This window comes from Typopeltis vanoorti, chromosome 26 (genome assembly GCF_054136105.1).
Source record: "Typopeltis vanoorti isolate ZY-2024b chromosome 26, IOZ_Tvanoo_1.0, whole genome shotgun sequence".
Taxonomy (NCBI): Eukaryota; Metazoa; Arthropoda; class Arachnida; order Uropygi; family Thelyphonidae; genus Typopeltis; species Typopeltis vanoorti.
The window spans coordinates 10,651,857-10,666,988 of record NC_143574.1 but is presented as its reverse complement, the minus strand read 5'-3'; the positions used below and the strand labels follow the sequence as shown (position 1 = coordinate 10,666,988).

The following is a 15,132-nucleotide window of genomic DNA, read 5'->3' as shown; positions in this document are numbered from 1 at the left end:
GTGGGATATACCTGTAATTCCTAAAAACAATATTAAATTAAAAAAAAGCAAAAAGTGTATAAGCTACTTCAGCCTATGGCAAAAGAGACCTCTATGATATTAGAAATACTTACCTTCCAACCCACATGGATAGATGTTAAATACCATTCTAATACTGCCAGCATTCTAGCTTCAGGAGTCTGACAATCTGCAATTCTGTAAATTTTATAATTGCTCTTCTGCATTAACATGAATTCTAACACCATTAATAATTAATAAATATAACTAAGATTAAAAGCAATAATCATCAAAACATCTGTATTGTGTGTGTGTAACACACACACACACACAAATACCTATTTACACAAATGATTGTAACCATTATCTTAGGGCAGAATGTGCTTCTTGAGCTGGAGGTTGGAGTCCTTGAGAAATACTTCATGGGAAAGGCTGTTCCACAAAATTGAAATTAATGGAATAAAAGATGACAGAGTAACAGATTCATTGAATGTACAGTTCATAACTATAGAAGAATGCAGGGCAGTAGCAGCTGCTGTTACTGCTCATGTTGCTGTAGATTTAAGCAAAAATGTGTGGCATAATGGATGCTAATTCTACTGAACAGCGACTGACCATGGAAACATCTGTAGAGGAGACAATGTGGAAACTGTCCATGAGACAGAGGTTGTCTTAAGAGAGGGTCATCAATCAACAAAGCTGTTCTCTCTTGTGGACTGCATCAAGAATTTCTAGAGAAGTCTCAGGTGCACCATTCCAAATGTGAGAGCAGTATTCCAAGTTTGGAGAGATTTGTATAGAGTGAGCAACTAGGCAGGAGACAAATAATGTCTTTGAGCTAAAAAATATGTCTATTTTTTCTGGAAAATGAAGATGCTATAGAAATGATATGATTATGCCAGGAAAGACTAGGAGTAAGGGTCAGCCCATGAAGAGGGATCTGGTCCTTGACTGTTAAGCATTATCAAAAGAAGTGGATAATAACTGAGTTCTCTTTTGTGTTATTTTCTACAAAACTGTTTTGGAAGTGTTGAAGATGACTAGGTCATAGTTATTATTATCATTATTACATAGCTCCTCCAGTGAGTCCAAAGACGCATCGAGGGAGGAAACCTACTCTACAACTCTCAGTCTCCACCACTCCACTAGCTGCAACTATCTTCATCTACACCAACGCTATCTACTGCTGACCACCACCACCATTTTCACACACAATCACAAACATCCATGCCCACGGTGGGATTCGAACCCACAGCCTTTTGGCTGGAGAGCGGATATGCTAATCACTTGGCCAACCAGGTCGGCAAGTTGCCTCATTACAGGATGGTGTAAAGATCTGCATTTATAGTACTTATTGTAGATGAACTTGAAGCTAGATATGTTTGAGCACTGTAAAATTTATTGTATGAGTAGGATGAATGGAGAGTGCTATCGTCAGCAAAACTGTGAAGGGGTTTAAGGTCAGCGAGAGAAGATCATTTATATAAAAGGAAGAAGACTGGTGAAATAGCAAAGCCCTGAGGAAGACCTGCATTAACAGGAAAATCTCAAGAGAGAATACCTTCCACAATCATGGTATTCTCTATGGTATTGAACAACCATAGAGAAAACTGGCTGGCAATTCAATTACAAAGGAGAATGACAGACCAATGACCTCCCAATGCTAGACCCAATCAAATGCCTTGCAAATGTCAAGTGCAACAGCACAGGTTTCTTCAAACTTTTCCATAGTATGTGTCCAGAAGTAGGTGGTATATGCCAGATCCAATGTGGATTTTGATTGGTGAAATCCACACTGGTAGTCACTGATTAGTTCCCATTTTTCCAGATATTGAAGAAGTTCATTGTTTATGACCTTCTCCATTACTACAGACAACACTGAGATAAGAGCAATAGGCTGATAGTTAGATGGTACACATCACTTTTTTTTTTTTTTTTTTTTAAATTGGCTGTATGTGGACTTGTTATATGGTGTTAGGTGGATGCCAGCTGAATATAAGATAGTGTATGGATGATAAAGAATAAATGTCAGTTCAGGAGAACATGTTTATTGAGCAACAGTAGTGGCATTCCATCAGAATTGGAAGCCGTTTTTGGTATACAAGTGTTCAAGACTCTTCTGATTTCTTTCTAGCAGCAGGCTACTGAAGGCATGTGATGCAATGTTCCAAGTAGAGAAAGAGATGATTTGGTATCATCATCATCACCTATGTAGAAGTTGGAGAAGAATGATGCCAGGAGATTAGTCTTGTTTCTGGATGATGTTGCAATGCTATTATTTGGATGAGAAAGAGATGGCAACATAAATGGACAAAAGTTATACCCAATGACTTTTGCAAGTGACCAGAGACATGACTCCAGCTGACACAGGTAGCAAGTTCTCAGCATTTAGCTCTGTCCAAGTCAGACTTAGCTTTTTTAATGATGGCTTTGCAAGGCTATGAATGAAGCTGGGGGTTTTTGACTCAGGCCACTCCCAATAAGCAGTTTTATTTTTTTTATTTTTTCCCTTGGACCATCCTGGCAATTTTTTTGGAAAACCATGGCTTAGATATAGAGTGGACATTGTGAACAGAGTGAGGAATAAAAACTCCCATTCTAACCTGGATAATTCTTGTAACAACATCAAAACAAGTATCTGAATCTACATAAATAGTAGAAAGATAAAAATCACAGATCTTCCCACTTAGTACTGTTGTAATGCCAAACTACATGAAGTGAATGGCTGAGAGGAGGGTGTTTCACAACAAGAGATGAAATTTGCACGAGACTGTGATCAGAGTTACAAAGAGGAGTGGTCACCTTAACAGTGTACCTGGAGGGAGAAATGGTTAAGACAAAGATTCAGAGTGTTAGAGATGTGTGTGTGAAGAGGATTGAAAGGATCCTGGTAGCAGGCCGGGGTCGAGGCAGGGGTGGAATGGGCGAATGCCACAGGCAGAAAAGTAAAAGGGCGGAAAACTTACAAAGAGTTTATGTTACAATTATACTGGAGGCAGAAAAAATTATAAATAAAAAAAAAAATTAAATTGGATATATCATACATTTAAAAAATATTAAATTTATATATACATATTTATAAAGATAATTATATTTTATTCTAATTATGCAAGCTCCAAATAATTATTTTTATTTTCATAATCCGTGGGACAGAAACATTTAGATCCAATTTCATTGAAAAAATTTGATCGTCTTATAAATTGCATATTTTTATTTAAGAAATAAAATTAATTGGAAATTTTTATTTAGTAATTTAATATTTTAATATAAAAATTTGATATATTAATAAATAATATAAATATGAAACTTTTTAAAAAAATGAAAAATACTTTTTTTAAAACTATATTGTAGTGTATAAGATGTTATTATCTATAATTATAAATCGTTCACATATCCTCAAAATTTTCTTACATGCCAGTTCACTATCCCTGTAAATTCATTCAGAAACTAATAATATAATACACACTAAGTGTATTATATTATTAGTTTCTGAATGCATTTTGTTACCTCATATTTAAGAAGGTAAGTTTGTAGTTAAATATGCGATTTATCTTAGTAATGATTTTTTAAATAAATTATTCATTTCATTTTCTTTGTAGCTATAGCCGTAGTTGTTTTTAACTTATCATTATTATTATTATTATTATTATTTTACGAACTCTTGCATATATTTGAAACTGTGCCCACTGACTACTATACGGAGTTTTATGTTAATATTAAACAAGGTCATTTTTAATTTTACTTTGCCAATTTATTTGTTTTCTTAATGCAGTAGAGACTTGGCAAATGACGATTCAATTCTAAATTTTTTTACATTGTTTTGGGCCCATACTTTATGAAAAAAATAAACTTTTTTTATTATTTCAGAAACAGACAAAAATGGCAGACTACAGAAAAAAAAAAAAAAAAGAAAACCCTTTCTGGTTATCAATACAAAAAAATTTGAGTAGAACAAGAAGTTATTCGAGCTCAACAAGAAAATCAATTGAGGAAATTTTTTAAATTATCAAAAACAAGCAGTGGCATAGCTAGGAGGGTGCGGTCCGCCCCGGGAAGCACTTTGAACCTTTTTGAACTTTTGCAGTTAATTCTAAAATACAGTCTTGGGAACTCAATTCCAAATATTGTAATACTACTGCAAATTTTCCTCAATTGCTGTAAGTGTTGCTAGTTGTAAGAGGAGTTTTTTTAAATAAAACATGATTAAAAATTACCTACATTACTATGAAATAGACTTCGCCAATATCATCGATGATTTTGCTAACAGAAAAGCAAGAAAAATAACATTTTAGAATGTTGAAATTAAAATTTTACTTCAAAAATAAACAGTTTTAATTTATTTCCATATACGTTGTGTTGACTTTTTGTAGTATTTTTGGTATGTATTGAGAGGGGTGGCAACAGCTCTAGCTATGCCACTGGAAACAAGTCGGTGAAAGCGACGTTCCTCATGATTAAGAATTACCTACATTACTATGAAATAGACTTCGCCAATATCATCGATGATTTTGCTAACAGAAAAGCAAGAAAAATAACATTTCAGAATGTTGAAATTAAAATTTTACTACAAAAATAAACAGTGTTTTAATTTATTTCCCTATACGTCATGTTGACTTTTTGTAGTATTTTTGGTATGTATCGAGAGGGGTGGCAACAGCTCTAGCTACACCACTGGAAACAAGTCAGTGAAAGCGACGTTTCTGTGGAGTCCCCCACTGACAATGAGTCTGAAAATTCGAATTTGTGTTTAGATGATAATCAGGCTCTTGAGAAACATCCAATAGCTTTGACTTCAAATACAAATAGCTCAACACTAAATTACGAGCTTTTTGACAATCCAGCTGTATGGCCAAACTTGTCCAATCCATAATTGACATATTAGTAAAACGAGGTCCTCCTGCTGAATCAAAAGAGACTTTTTTCCATGTAATGAACATAATAGAAGTTTTCATGTATCGCATTATAATAGGATTTTCGGAGAAGCCACTAAAAGATCTTGGCTAATTTACTCAAGTTCAAAAAATGTAGTATTTTGTTTCTGCTACAAATTATTTCTAATATTCGAACTATGAACTTAATTTCGGAAGGAAATAATGATTGGAAACATATGTCCGGAGTTCTTCAGAGCCACGAAAAATCCTAAGAACATTTTAAGAATTTTGAAAAATGGATTGATTTGGAAAAGCGTTTCAAAAATGAAACTACAATTGATCAATATCAGCTAAAATTACTCAAAAAAGAACAAGAACACTTTTAAAACATGGATGCATGTTTTAAAACGCATAATATCGGTTATTAAATTTCTTGCAAAAGAAACAGTGTTCTGAGGAAGTTCAGATACTCTATATACAAATAATAATGGAAAATTTTTGAAACTGATTGAATTATTCCCCGAATTTGACAATGTATTACAAAAACATGTAGAACGTATAAAAAATAACTATACATAATAATGAAATTCACATTCATTATTTAGGGAAATGTATACAAAACGAAATCATTAATATATTGAGTAATGAAATTAAAAAAAAAAATTGTATCTAAAATAATGAATGCTAAGCATTATTCAATAATTGTCGATTGCACCACTGATATTTCATGGCAGGCACAAATGTCCTTGATTGTAAGATATGTTTCTATAAAAGAAAAAAAATGAAAAAACCAAAGATATTATACAAATAGAGGAAAGATTTCTAGATTTTATTAAAATTAATAATACAGCAGGAAGTGGTATGGCTGAAGTAATTTTAAAACTATTAGAAGAAAAAAACTTAAACATTCAAAATATCTGTGGTCAGGGATATCACAATGGGTAAAATATGAAGGGGAAGAATGCAGGGGTATAAGCACTTTTAAGGAACAAAATCCTAGAGCATATTTTGCTCAGTGTTGTACGCATTCCTTGAACTTGGTATTGAGCAATGCAGCAAGCTGCATTGTAGATACGGTTTTATTTTTTGAACATTATTCAGTCAATCTATAATTTCTTTTCTTCATCGAGTCATCGATGGGAAGTTTTAAACCACGTCCAAAATTTTACTTTAAAACCTTTATGCACGACGAGATGGGAAAGTCATGTTGAAGCTGTAAAAGCAATACGAAATCAAGTAAAAGAAATACACGATGCTTTAATTTTCATCATAGAAGATGACAGCTTAATTGGGCAACAAGGCATTAAAACAAAATTGGAAGCTAGTTCGTTAGCAAAAAAAAATTAATTCTTTCAAGTTTATATTTGGCACATTTGTTTGGTATGACATTCTAAATAAAGTAAATGCATCCAGCAAACAATTGCTAACTTTCCTCTTGCAATATTATGGAAGCCTTGAAATTAGATGTCACGAAAAAATTCTTGACATCATACAGAAGCGAAAATAATTTTTTGAAAGTTAAACACCAAGCCCATAACTTTGCTTTAAATATTGGGTTAAATGCTGATTTCCCAACTAACGACAGCACATGAACTCGCCGTGTAAAAACTCAATTTGATTATGAATGTCCTGACGAATCAACAACTAATTTTGAGCGACAGTTTCAAATTAAATTTTTTAATGTAATGCTTGATTCAGCAATAACATCAATTACTGAGAGATTTGAACAGCTAAATAAATATGAATCAATTTTTGGGTTTCTCTTTAACACAGGTAACTTAAAATTTGATAAAGATACAGTAAAAAAGCTTGTTTCGACTTTATACTCATTATATAATAAACACAAAAATATTTAATTAATTTATTATTTTTATTTATTTATATATAGTTATTCACTATATCAGCTTCATTTTACCGTAATGGCGGGCCTTGCGTGCGATGGAATCTCCGTGGATGATAGTAATTCTCGTAGAAAGGCTTAGACTTTGGTTAAACATGCTTATTAAATAATTTAAGGAATTCACAATGTACACAGGATATAAATTAAATTAAACTTTAATCTATATTTCCAATATTAATTGGAAACATAGATTAGTTATTGTCCCCTGTCGTAACATTTTTGTCTCCATTCGCAATGGTGATACCCTTTCATATTTGTTAAACTCTATTTCAAAAGCATATGCTGTGACAGTTTAGGTAAGAATATATTTTCATTTCATTGTGTGTAGTGCTTGCGTGCACGTCTTTATTTTAAGTTCCTGTGAAGATGGCAATGTGACGTTGCTGAAATATTGGAAATATAGATTAAAGTTTAATTTAATTTATATCCTGTGTACGTTGTAAATTCCTTAAATTATTTAATATGCATGTTAACCAACATCTAAGCCTTTCTACGAGAATTATTCACTATATAATTTTTATATATACATTAGGGGCTCCCTCCCCGAGTTCCGGACTGGTAGGCCGGTTCTCCTTGAATTCTGATGACTTGCATTTCGAAGACTCGAAAGAGGGGTTCCAACCCCCCTACAGTGCCAAACTCCCCAGCCTACCAGCCAGGAATTCCTTGAATTCTGATGACTCAAAAGGGAGGTTCCACCCCCCACCCCGGAGTTCCGGACTGGTAGGCCGGTTCTACTTGAATTCTGATGACTCGAATTTTGAAGACTCTAAAGGGGAATTCCGCACACTACGGCACCTCCCTATTTCTTCCACAATATGTGGAAGAAATAGGGTCCTCACCACATGTCGTTAAGCCTGAAGCTAACCATGAGTCACATCGTGGTAGTCATCCTCCTAGATAGGAGACAGCACATAAATGGGATGGAATTTCTATGTAATTACTAAGGATTACAATATTAAGGTAAGGAAGTCAAATATTTATTAATAAACTATTTATTAATTTTAAAGCTTAATTATGAAATTTATACTTAATATTTATAATACTATAAAAAATTAACATAAGCAAACGATGATTATGTGAGTTTTGTAGTTTAATCAGAGCCTTTTACAATGATACCATCATAACCTTATCTCTGTTAATATCCTTCTCACTACTACAGCAGTTCTCTGAGTTTGCTTCACTACCTTTGCAATATATCCCCTGATTCCCTTCAACCTATACAGCATTACCACAAGTCAATTGCTGGCTTGCTTCTGCTTTCTCCAGTGTAGTTTCACCAAAAAAATAAGCAGCGTTACCTCTATGGATCTCAAATTTCTAATCCTTACATTTAGCTATGTAAACTGCTATCTCTACTCCCCTGCTCATCTTTCCAGCTTATTCAAATTCCCTTGAAAAGTCACTACACTGATACCCTTCCTAAATAACCTTACACAGCTTTGTATCATCCCCAAACAATGAATATCACCTGGCAATTCACTTACATAAAGGATGAACAGTAATAGTCCCAATAAGGCCTGCAGAATCTCACTTGTGGAATCTTCTTTCTCTGTGATACCCCCTCCCCCACCCACCCATACACGTCTTTACAGCTCTTTGATGTCTGTCAGATGGCCAATTACCAATCTAATCCACCTGCCAGATATGCGAATCCCTTCACTGCAATTTACACATTAACTTGTCAATTTTCATCCTATTTTAAATTATTTATCATTAAATCTATGTATACCTCTTCAGACTTCTTATCTCAATCATGCTAGTCATGCCCATCTACTATCCATCTGGCACTTAACCTGCCATTAGTAAGGTAGCAGTGTCACAGTTACTTCTTTTTATATCTTTGGGGTATGTGACACTCCACCTTACTAACACTGGGTTAATAACATCCATATCTTAATAAATCATTCATTTCCAACAACTACTTATACTTTCATTCAAAGAGAAAAGTGACACTCCCATATTCCAGTGTTTCCAGATAATCTAGATTTTAAATGCATGTTCCCATTGTGTCTGCAAACTTTAAAGGTGACAAAAGTATGCAGTCACAAGCATAGCACACTCTAAAATATGTCTGTCACACACACACACACACACACACACACACACACACACACACACACACACACAGTAGTTGACAGCAAGATATATGACAAACAAGAAACAAAACTTCAAAAACCACCCAACTCAATTGAATACTGAACGAACGATCAGTTAACAGCAATCTTAAAACATGAAAATTAACACATGCATGTGCACATGCACGCACGCACAAGCACACACAAAATACTACTACTCATAAAATAAATCTTCTCTGCAGATCCACAGGAACAAACTTTTTTCAATACAAACAAACATCAACCTTTAATGATAATATACCGAATGCTAATTCAATGAAATTTCATCAAAATGCCCAGGCTTATTATTATTATAACAGTGTCTCCATGAAGTCAGGAGATTCAATGTGGGAGATCCTACATTGACACACTAACCATTATTCACACAATACCTATCATACTTCTTAAATTCAGTAATAACAGACGAAGCATTCACAATCACCTTTGGCAACACATTCCACACATTTGCCACCCTCCAAGCAAAAAATCTAGTCCTAACACCCTTCTTAATCACACTCTTGCACAATCTCCAGGGATGACCCCTCATTCTCTCCCTTCCTGCACTGTTCAGAAAAAAGTCATCAGTATCAATCCTATAAAATCCTATCAATAACTAAATGCCTCTATCATATCTCTTCTCATACATCAGTTAGTTTTGGAGACCACAGACCTTTAATCTTTCCTCATAGGAAACATTCCACAGACTTGCAACAATCTTTGTAACTTGCCTCTGGATTCTCTCAACCATTTCTTCATCACCAAGAAATCCAGGTGACCAGATTTGTGTGCAGTAATCCAGATGTGGTCTTATTAATGCTTTATAAAGCAGAATAATAACTTCCCTATCCCTACTTGTCAGTGTGTTCTTCACTAACCATGTAGGGATAGGGAAGTTATTTATATGATGTTTTGGCAACTTTTGTAATATGCCCTCTAAACTTCAGTTCCATGTCCATAATAACTTCAAGTCCCTAGCCTCGTCAATGTCTTGTAGTTCAGTTCCATTAATAAAGTACACAGCATGTGATCTCATCCTCCCAAAGTGCATCACCCTACCTTACACTTAGCCATGTTAAACTGACAGCCATTTACCTTAGCCCATACCAGCAGCCTATTTAAGTCATCCTAAAAGGTATCTACATCATTTGAATTGATTATTGTTCTTCCCAGTTTTGCATCATCAGCAAACAAGTGGATATTTCCTTTGATATTTCAATATCATTAATGTACAAATTAAACAACAGAGGACCAAGTACCGAGCCCTGAGGTATACACCACAGTCACCTGCCTTCTACTGGACTCAACTCCTCTATAAACCACTTGTTGACATCTGTCCATCAGCCACCCTTTACTACAACCCTCTATTATTTACTACTACAACATACATCTCCACAGAATCCAAAAATTCACTGCAAGAGGCAAACTAATCACTGTTCACATAATACATATCATGCATCTTTCAATCCATTCAATGGCAAAGCACTCACAACTGCCTATGAGAACTGATTCACTACTTTCCAAGCAATAAATCTGGTCCTCATACTGTTGCTTACTATACTAAGATACAAATTCTATGAATAATCCCTTATCCTCTAGTCATGCAATGATAAATATCTTTTGCATCTATCCTATAAAATCCTTTTAGTAACTTATATTTCTATTTTACCTCAAACTTTTCTGCTTAAGAAACATTTATAAACAACAAACTTTCAATCTATCTATCCAGCTTCACAGAGGGCATTCTATAGACCAGTCATTATATCAGTGATTCACCTCTACATTCTTTTCAGTATTTCCTTATTCCCAAAAAACAGGTTAACACATGAAAAGTACAGTCATCCAGATGTGATTTTATTACTTATTTACTTATTCTCTTCACTCCCTGCAAAACACAGGGCCTCAATCATTGTCCTCCATCAGACTCTGTTCATTACTTCTGTTTATACTATCAAATGATTTTTCAAAGTCAATGAATCCGAAATACAGGCTGCTCTGCATTCCATTAATTGTTCAATAATTATTCTCAGAGTTATTATTTGGTCTATGCATGATCTATTATGTCTGAAAGCTGCTTCTTCAATGAATTTTCTTTTATCATCTCTTACACTTTTCTTTACCTGTCTATTTTTATCCTTGTACATTTTGTTTATCTTCTTTTTCTCTTCCTTTTGATTTTGGAGTAATTTTCTTCTAACTTCTCTTCTTTCCTCACTTAAAAGCATTGTTTTATCTGTTATCCATTGTTTCTGAACTCCTTCCTGTTTTCCTAGTATTTCGTTAGTTGCTTCATTGTATAATTGTTTTATATTTTGCCATTTTTCTTCTATATCTCCATATTTTCCTTCCCTTTGTGTTATTGTTTCATATTTGCTTTTGATTATATAAGCAAGCTTTTCTGAAATATCCTTATTTTTCAGTTTATTTATATTGTACCAGTTTCTTTCGCTTCTTGATATAAATATCTTTGCTAGTTTCATTTTTATCTTTGCCACCACAAGTATATGGTCTGTATATGCATCTACTCCTTTCTATGCTCTCACATCTTGCAAGGAGGATCTCCGTGATTTATGGTTATGCGATTTATTTGGTTTTTACTCTTTCCAACTGATCTAGGTTTGTTTATGTATATTCTTATGTTGAAATATTGTGCCTCCTATGATTTAAGTTGTTAAATAGGCAGAAGTCCTTGAATAATATTCCATTTTCATCTCTTCTAGTCTTCCTTTTCCCATCACTATTTCATATCCCCTGTTGTCTTTGCCTACTTTGCATTTGTGTCTCCCAGAAATAAGATCATATCTCTTTTGCTACTCTTGTTTAACTCTCTCTCTCTGCAGAAGGTCATAAAAGTCTTCTTTTTCTTCTCAGTCAGCACTGTTTTTAAGGGTGCAGATGTTTATTATAGTAACATTTTTGTATCTAGTTTTGAACTTTGCTTTTATTATTCTGGATGCAAGAAAGAAAAGACATTTCTAGTTGTGTCTTTCTTGCATCCATTGTCATCATCAAAGTATGAAGTCAAGGATGAAGAACATAGCCCTGCTATGTTCTTCAACCTTGGGGTTTCCAGAATATATATTTGTTTGATGTTAGTCAGATAACACCAGTTCCATTCTATTTGGTTTCACTTAATCCTAGTATTTGTATTTTGTAATTATCCATTTCCTTTGCTATTTGATATGCTTTCCCAGATTCATACATTGTCTCCCGATGTTATAACTTCCAATTTTGGTTGTAGATTTGAGTGTGAAGATATCTGTTCCAAGAACTTTCCACCTGTTGGCTTCTCTAAGAGAACTTTCATCAACCTGCATCATTTCCTTTGGCGATCCTTCAGCAGAACTAGTCCAACACCTTTCAATACTTGAGGTTCTGTAGCAGGAGATTTCTGGCCACAGAAATCTCCTGCTACAGAACCTCAAGTATTGTGGTTGCTGGCCACAAGTACAACCCTCCTCCTTTCTCATCCAGGCTTGGGACCAGAAATGGTAGAGTTGGTCTTATTAGAGACTAAAGATAAATTCTGCATCCCTCAGTTATCCATATCGATGATCTTTTGGGCTATTCCATTCACTTTTGCAATATGCTCCTGAACTTCAACTCTTATCCTCAAATCTCTAGCTTCATTAATTTCTTGAAGTCAAGTTCCATCAGTAATACACAGCCAGAATACAAAAGGTGGTATTCACATGGAACATGATATACAGCAGAGATAGGGAAGTCTATCTGTCCATGATGTAAAGCAAAAACTGGATAATTTGTGGAATGGTTTATAGGTTATAGAAAACAGAATATTTTGTATATTTTGGAAACTCATTAAGCTGTATTACTCTGCCAGATCATGCCTGAATATAGTCTGAGCAGAGCAGAAGATACTGTCAAGGTTATTCAAACACAGCAGGTTGGGTTAGCAGTGTGTAAGAACATATCAGTGAGTCTTTCACCTGACAATGTATAATTACTGCTTTATTTCACTCTTTTCCCCTATTAACTATGAAGACAAAATAAAGCTATAGGTTATTATTCAGATAAAACAAAAGTTTTGGCATCCACTTCATCGGCATCTGTGGCTTTAATAATAACTAACATAAATGATTCATACAACACTCACAGTTATCCAAATCCAATTTTATTTCTAACAGAACCTGAATAGGTGACTTCAACTACTATCCATCTCAACTATTTGAACTACACTTTACACAATTCCTTGATAATCGGTTGATATGAGTAGCCCACTGACACAATGAAGTCAACCCTCCTTCCTGTGATTTTCTGGAAACAAGACTCTGAAGTATCAGTCAAGTACTGATATCACAATGGAATACTTTCTCTAGTCGGAAGAAACATCAACTGGATTTCATGCCTTAGATGGTAGGTGATTTTGATGGCACCATCTTGATTAGCAGAGTCCTGAATTGACTGTTTTGGTATGTTTGGTCTCCAGTTTCTGCACTCTACCCCACATGGTGTGAGTGATACCTTTCTTGGACACGTTTATCACACTGTAATTAACTATGGTGCCAGTATCTCCTTTATATCAAGCAATAAAACAGTTCCATAAGCTGGCCACTAGATAGTATGTGGGACTGAACAATCAGGCTCACTTTCATATACTATCTACTAGTGCATTAGGAGGATTCCCAATCAATAAATAATCTTGCTGCCACTTATTCTGCTTGAATGTTGCTTAAAGGTAGACAAAGTGTAACAATATACAATCATATGCTGCTGAGTTTATGTGCATGGGCAGGAGATTTAGTGGTTGTATCCAGTCTCCCACATTATATGTTCTTACTCTATAATTAACTTGTTGCATTGTCAACCATAAAACACAATGCAAATTCGAAAGAATCTCACTCTCTCTCACACACACACATACAAATCATTATTAAAATATAAAATACAACAAATCAAACACCAAAATTCCTATTAATCTAAATTCATATTAATTAATGTTAGTGGGCATAAACATAACCCTTGATGAGTCCCTGATTCCCTGGAGGTCTCAGATAATAATAAATGATGGGCATCACTGTTTAGGCTGACAGAGTCAAACTGTGAGCCTATAAAGACTATCCTATAAAGAAAAATTCATCTCCCACCAGCTTGCTGTATGTGCATCTGATCTTTTGCCAGAAAGATATCAGTCTTAATAACTTTGATACTACAGTCAACTCTCACTACAGGAAAATTCTAAAAACCATAGGAATATAGAGAACAGTTTCCTATAGTGAATTTTCATTATAATAGCAATGTGCCTATGGCCCTTCAGTCAGGACTCTTCCAGCAGCCTGTCATCATCATTATCCTTTCAGGAATTTAGGCTCAGTGGCTTGTTCTCATTCCATCTTTTCCTTAGTCATCACTGATTTCTATATCCTCCAAATGGGTGGTAACGGAGTATTTTTTGGGTTAGTCTTGAACTATCCATTCTTTCGATATGTTCAATCCACTTCTTTTGGTATTTATATACTTCATCCAATACTGTGTCTATTTTTAGTTTTTTAAGTATTTCTGTGTTTCTTTTTTTGTCCCTGAGAGTATAGCCTGCTGTCATTTGCAGGAATTTCATTTCTCCAGTTTCTATTCTTTTTTACTTCTGCAGTTTTTATGATTCATAATTTACTCTGTACAATAGAGAAGGCTTACCAAAACTTTATAAATGTTTATTCGTGTATGCTTTTGAACTTGGTTAGATTTGAAAACATTATTGATCATTCCTGTTATCTTTAGAAAGTTTGAAATTTTGATATTAATGTCAGCTTCTTTTGTATATGATACAGCACATCCAAGGTATATGAAGAAGTTAATTTGTTCTAAAATTTTATTTTCAATCATGTCTTTACTTCTGACTGGAGATGGTCCATTAAAAGACATGATTTTTATTTTGTCAGTTGATATTTGCATTCCAAATTTTTAGCAATTATGTTTAAGGAGTATATTGATATTTGGAGTTCATCTTTGCTTCTTGCTATGATTATCTGGTCATCTGCAAACAAAAAGTATTAAGTATAGTTCCATGATCCAGTTTAAAGGCTCGTTTTATATTTTTCTTCAATTTCTTTACTATTTTATATATATAGATATTAAATAAGGGTGGTGACATTGGGCATCCTTGACAGACCCCTCTGTTTATTGATTTCTATTCTGTAACTTTTTCATTGATTCTTACAGCTATTTGGTTATTTTGATAAATGTTAATTATTGCAGCAAGCAGCTGATTTGGATATTTAGATTCTTGAGTACA

At 34.2% G+C, this 15,132-nt stretch overlaps 1 protein-coding gene across 2 annotated transcripts in view; it reads right to left on the bottom strand.

Annotated features, from left to right (window-relative positions):
• LOC150092319 (oxysterol-binding protein-related protein 11-like) overlaps window positions 1-15,132 on the bottom strand; it is a 375,890-nt gene that overhangs the window by 177,675 nt on the left and 183,083 nt on the right. For both annotated transcript variants that reach the window (XM_090415181.1, XM_090415180.1), the window contains one exon: window positions 114-195. In XM_090415181.1, coding sequence (XP_090271307.1) covers window positions 114-195 — 82 coding nt within the window. The remainder of the gene's footprint in view (window positions 1-113; window positions 196-15,132) is intronic.